General features: G+C 37.9%; 1 protein-coding gene across 1 annotated transcript; it reads right to left on the minus strand.

Annotated features, from left to right (window-relative positions):
• Positions 1 to 270: 270 nt before the first annotated feature.
• On the minus strand, positions 271 to 5,825 carry LOC132154879 (suppressor of cytokine signaling 6-like). Its single transcript, XM_059563602.1, has 2 exons — positions 5,475 to 5,825; positions 271 to 2,953 (listed from the first exon to the last, which is right to left on the minus strand). Exon 2 carries the CDS (start codon positions 2,834 to 2,836, stop codon positions 1,238 to 1,240), a length of 1,599 nt encoding a protein of 532 aa, XP_059419585.1. The 5' UTR covers positions 2,837 to 2,953; positions 5,475 to 5,825; the 3' UTR covers positions 271 to 1,237.
• Positions 5,826 to 6,046: the final 221 nt, after the last annotated feature.

A 6,046-nucleotide genomic window follows, 5' to 3' on the forward strand; every position in this document is an offset into this window, starting at 1 on the left:
TCACTACGTCCATGTTTTTATACAGTCTATGTTTGCAACTCATTAATGAAAGGGTGCAATTCTCCAGGTAAAAAAATCAAAAACAACGTATAAAAATAAAACAACAATGGCAAAGTGGTAAGATAAAGAAAATCTGTTTATAGAGCTAAAATCTGTAATAAAAATAATTTAAAAATCCAGCATTGTCTCTGCTCTGTGTCTGTTAAAAGGTTTTTACTACCATAAATGGAATCTTAAATTTGACATTTTACATTAGAATGAACAGAGAGATTAAGCATATAAAATTTTTATTTTGAACTGAAGAACAAGTTCAAGTTACAACATATCAGTAAGCAAATTCTGTTCCCAAATAGAGATGATTTGAAACTGTACCATTCATAACAGGAAACCTTTCAGTTTTTAAACAATGATATACAATACTAATGAACACTTAAACAATGCAGAGGCGAAAAGACCAGATGCATTTATAATGTAACTGCATGCCTGTTAAAAGATGACTGTTATAAAAAACAAATCATACGGTCTAAAATCAATTAACTACAGCAAAGATGATTTTCAGTGAGGCACCTAAACTTGGCATTACGTGCTAAAGAATGCAAACAAAAAAGGGGATGTAAATATGATCTGACAAATATGAGCAGCTAATATAGCTTATTAGATTAACTCCACAGAAGGCTAAGATTCATGTGTATGGGGAGAGGACGTCATTTGGCATATCGTATAGTATATTTTCCCTTTGAATAAGATGATGACATAATGACTGGTATGAAAAGAAGGTATGCACTCAAAGGGGATGAGAAGGAATGTAATCTATGCATTCACAAACGTGCAGTCATTATTAAGGCTTCTATACCTCTGTGCATTGTTGCCAAGAACATCTAAATGCCCTAAAATAAGATGGAGCTTGGAGTTGTGTGCTGATATTTCATAGTGTGGGATTATGAAGAAAAATACTGGACTGTCTTTGACTGTAACAAAAAGGAAATGTTACAGTACTAAGAGAACATGCGAAAAATGCTCCAACATTGAGACCCAAACACTCTAATAACGACATTCTGGCACTGTGTCTCTACACAAACCACTGAATTATCTACTCTACCAGACCAACAAACATCATCATTCCTTTCAAAAAAATTGCAAAATCGAATGGTAACAAAACTCTTGAAATGTCTGTGAAACCTGTTTCGTTGTGTCATCCAAAAAGTGCAAGTAGCAACCAAGTCATGATTTACTGCTTTCAGTAGTGCTTCTCCTGCAAGTAATCTTTCATTTTGTTTGGTAAAGGCAATTTCTGGATCAGATCTATCCGTGTGTACTGGCGGATAACAAAGCGGCACAAGTACTGCAGTGAGCGCACTTGCATAAACCTTGAAACTGGATTGGTCAGTCTGACGGGGTAGGTGACGGACCCCGGTAAGCGAGATCTGGAATAGCAGAATGCTCCATTCTCTGAATCCTTGACCGAATTATCAATTAGATCCACAATTGAAATGTGGCCTTCGATGTCTGGTTGCTCGTAGAAGCTAAAACTGCCATTAGAATGCTCGATTCGAGTGTGCAGAGTCTTACCCTGTGAGCGAAAGCTCAAACTTAGAAGATATCGATCATCAGAGCTGTCGCGAACTAAAAAAGAACCATCTGGAAGATTCGTAAGCTTTTCTTCGGCCTCCCATCTTGTAATGGGACCCCAATACCAACCCTGCTTGGCTAGTTTCTTCAGTTCAGCCGTGAGACTAGTAACCACCATGGGTCCGTTGTTCTGCACGGCATCATAGACCCGCTGCACCCCCGGAGCCGAGTTGGGGTCAAAGTTGAGATGGTGCATGACTCTCTCTGCAACATGAGCGTGTGTACCACCAAACCCAGAGAAGCTTCTCTGGAGATAACTATTGGGCAAAGGAGGTAGCAAGGGGGAAAGTGGGGCTTCGAGTCTTGAGCCCTGGAGCAAGACATTTGCAGTGTTTAAAAAGAGCTGGTTCACCGATGACGACTCCATAAAGATGTCTGGTGACAGGAGGTCTTGGTCAATAGGTTCCTCGTCTGCATGAAGAGATCTGCATCCCTCTGACTGCGGAACGACGTCCATGGGTGTGGTGCCATCTAAGCAAAAAGAGCGCAAACCTTCATTGTCAGGAAAGAGTCCATCATCTAAAGGCATTGTGTACTGAATATAATCCTGAGCTGCAAGACCAATGACTACAGGCATGTGTTCATCCATTTCAAGGTGCAAATCAGCATTGTGAGCACCAGAATGGTGGTCTGGCACACGTCTGGTGATTCTTAATGAATTGCTAGATTCTTTGAACTCTCTCTGGAGGTCTAGGAAGTCTTGGTGCACATTGTTGAGAGCCGGACTTGGATCTGAGGAGTTCATTAATGCCTTAACATCCATTTTGATGGACGTCTCCTCCGAGTTCACTGGTCTGAGAGGCCACGGCGTGGGACTGTAATGATGACTATGGACGGATGTTGAGCGGGAGGAATGCTGGGATTTTAAGTCACTTAGAGTAATGGGTGCCGAAGAGGAGGAAAAGGTGTCATCGTCTATAGAGCATACAGATGGAGAACCATTCTTGACCTTTGGTTTTTGTTTCGCTGATAGTCTTCTTTTAAAGGTGCCCATGAGACCCTCACTCTTAGATCTGACTTTGGATCTTTTTTCTTCCTCATTATCCAGGTCGCTACTGACGAGATCTTTGCTGTAGCATCCTCCAAACAGAGAGTCTTCAGCGGAGAAACTGGCCCCCAAGTCTGGCTGTGATACGGCAAATTCATTCTCTTCTTTGCCTTTAATGTTAAATGACTTTCTAATTGTTTTCAGACTGATCTTCTTCATTCTGAAAGATCCCCCTTAATGATTTGGAGGGGGATTACACGTGATGTTCTTGGGATGAGGGAGATGATTGTGAACAATTACACATAGCTGATCACATACGGCCCACGACTCCCTTACCTACAAAACAGAGTAAGACATTAATATAATAAAACATTATATAAATACATTACATTCGGGATCAAATGACATTCATAACTTTCGCAATATGAGAAAAAATTCCTTGAGACTTTCAAGTTTTTCACCATTTTATACACCTTTTCACCTTGAACTCATCATGAGTGGTGTGACAAAGTGAAAAAAAAAAAAGGTACACATATTCTGTGAAGATTCTCACTTCTCAAAAAGCTAGAGACTGAAAAATAGCACACTTTTAAGACCAATTCTTGACAAAGTACTAATTAAGTGATTATTAGGCGGGATTTATACTTTCACCTGGCTCCGCGTCGGGAGACTCTACTGATTGCGTGTGCACCTTCTCAACCGGACGAGGCTTTTATACTAATACTTTTATACTAATGTCCGATTGTTAAGTTACAAACACTACTATTCAAAAAGTATGGGGACAGTAAGGTTTTTTATTTTATTTTATTTAAAGAAATTAACAGCAAGGAAGTAAAGACATTATTAATGTTACACAATATTTATATTTCAAATAAATGGTATTCTTTTGAACCTTCTATTCAAAAAGGAATCATGGGGGAAAATAAGTGCATCACAGTTTACATAAAAATATTAAGAAGAGCACAACTGTTTTCAACATCGATAATAATAATAACAAACGTTTCCTGACCAAAAAATCAGCATATAAGATTGATTTCTGAAGGTCTAGCTGTACTAGCTGCTGAAAATTCAGCTTTGCCATCACAGGAATAAAATAGATTGGATTTTTTTTTATTGTTTTAACTTTAACAATATTGCTGTTTTACTATATTTTTAAAGGGGTCCTAATATGCTTTTTCCCTTTTTCAACTTTAGTTAGTCTGTAATGTTGCGGTATGAGCATAAAAAAAAACATCTGCAAAGCTACAAAGCTCACAGTCCACTTCAAAAGGAGATAATTTTTTAACAGAAACCACTTTTCAAAAACTACAAGTGACTTGGACTACAACGCATATTTTCCGGGATTTGTGATATCACAAATATCGATGAATGGGACGAGACCTGGTTTAGCTTCACTAGAGAATTATGGGTCATTCTTGAACAATTCGTTCATTTTGAAAAAATCTGTAATGTGACTTGGGAAGAACGAGTCGTCTCTGGGAGTGATTCGTTCAGCTGTGCAAAATTTCATAGCTTCTGTCCTGGAATTGGTCTATTAGTTCACCTGTTTCAGTCAATGCAGTTTGAGCTGAATGGGGATTGATTAGTTAATCTCTCGAGTCTTTGTGTTTGTCGAGTCATTTATTCATTAATTTGTTTTTAGTGTGATCAACGTTTGCGTAAGTACTATTAGATATTAGGCAAATAACACGCAAGATTTTAATTATATTTAATAAAACGAACGAAATCACTAAAAAAAAGATTTTTTCATTTTGCTGAATGAGACACAAAGGTCAGAGTCGGTCAAATGATCTGAACTTCCCATCACTACAAGGCAGAAGAACTTAAGAGTAATCATCTGGGTTTAAATCATGCTCAAATTGATGTGATTTTGATGCAATATTTACACTGAAGTTCACAGCAGGCAGCTATGGTAAGGGGAATGACATTTCCCGATCAGGCACCGAGTTCTGCCAATCACAACACACACTGGCCCAGCTAACCAATCACAGCACAGTTCGAATTTCAGAAGGTGAGCCTTCATTTTACACAGGAACTATTCAAGCCGTTCAGGCCAGACTGGGGAGATAGGTGTTGTTATAATGTGAAATGTGTGAAAAATAATGTTTTTTTCGAACAACCTAGTATGAGAGCCTGTTGTAGTACACCTCCAAAACAAAATCAAGACTTTGTAAAAGAACATAATAGGGCCCCTTTAAAAAAAAATCAGCCATGGTGAGCATAAGAGAGTTAAAAAAAAAAATCTTATTGACCCCTAACTTCTGAATGATAGTGTATTATCATTTCGAAATTAATAATTGTAATTTGAAATGTAAATACTGAAGCTTAGATGGAGCATGCAACAACTCAGGACATGGCAAAGACCTAAAGACAATCATAGGTTTTTTTTTTTTGTGGAAATAACATGCACAAATGACTCACACAGAATAAGACAAGCAACTTATTTGTTAAAAACCATATTGCATAAGTTTAACAAACATATGGTACCAAAAACCACTTTTCTAGGAAAATGTACAAGGTTTTCAAGGCTGACATTCACATGTGCTGTGTATTTCAAAATAATGGCATTATTATATTACAGTATGTTAAATGTTTATGTCTGATTGTTGTCCGACATGTCTAGTGTACATTATGAATACAACAGAGATTAACAGATATACAATATGAATCTGCCACTGTGGAAACAAGTTCAAAGTTCAAAACACTGCTTGAATTCATACATATGAGCGTACTAACGCTTTAAAAGCAGTTAGCACTCAGGCTAACCTGTACAGGCCCTGTATGTAAAACATAACTTCTTTCTAACGCTACTACGCTAGACATCAATATTTACAAACAAATATTAACTATACATTACCTGTCGTGCCTTGAATACACTGTCAGCTAACAGCAGCTGTCATATCAGTGTCCGGAGAGCATTAGGAGACATTATTACTTCACGGCTAAGTTAGCTGATACCTGCACTTACAAAAACACCGCAGAAACGAAGTCAATTTCCACAGAAACGAGGAATAATGGGCACTTTATGACCGCGTTTTACGATAAAGTCACACCGTACGCTGTGGACGTTTTGAATTGTACCTATTTTCGGCGTTTGAAACTTTTCTCTAGCTAGCTGCCGTTTTGTCGCCTGCACTGTCTCTTTACTCTGCCCTCTTTGTTTGCTGTTGCATCATGGGAATGAATGTGAAGGAGGGGAGGAGATCTTTGATGTTCGTCGACTGTCTGCTTGAGCACAAGAATCCTCATAGCAATATTGTTTATATTAATAGGCTATTGTTTAATTTATTTAACATCAGGTCCGTTATCACGTGTTTTATATTTTGTCATGTTTAGTTGTTTTTGTAATTGTATATACATCTAGGTAGCCTACTTTAATCATTCCAATTCCTGTTGGCAACACAATATTTTGTCACCTTGTACTTAGTG

Source organism: Carassius carassius, chromosome 12 (genome assembly GCF_963082965.1).
Source record: "Carassius carassius chromosome 12, fCarCar2.1, whole genome shotgun sequence".
NCBI lineage: Eukaryota > Metazoa > Chordata > Actinopteri > Cypriniformes > Cyprinidae > Carassius > Carassius carassius.

Bases quoted from the DNA above. Each gene is read 5' to 3' on its own strand.
- LOC132154879 (XM_059563602.1), bottom strand. From the start codon at position 2,836: ATGAAGAAGATCAGTCTGAAAACAATTAGAAAGTCATTTAACATTAAA.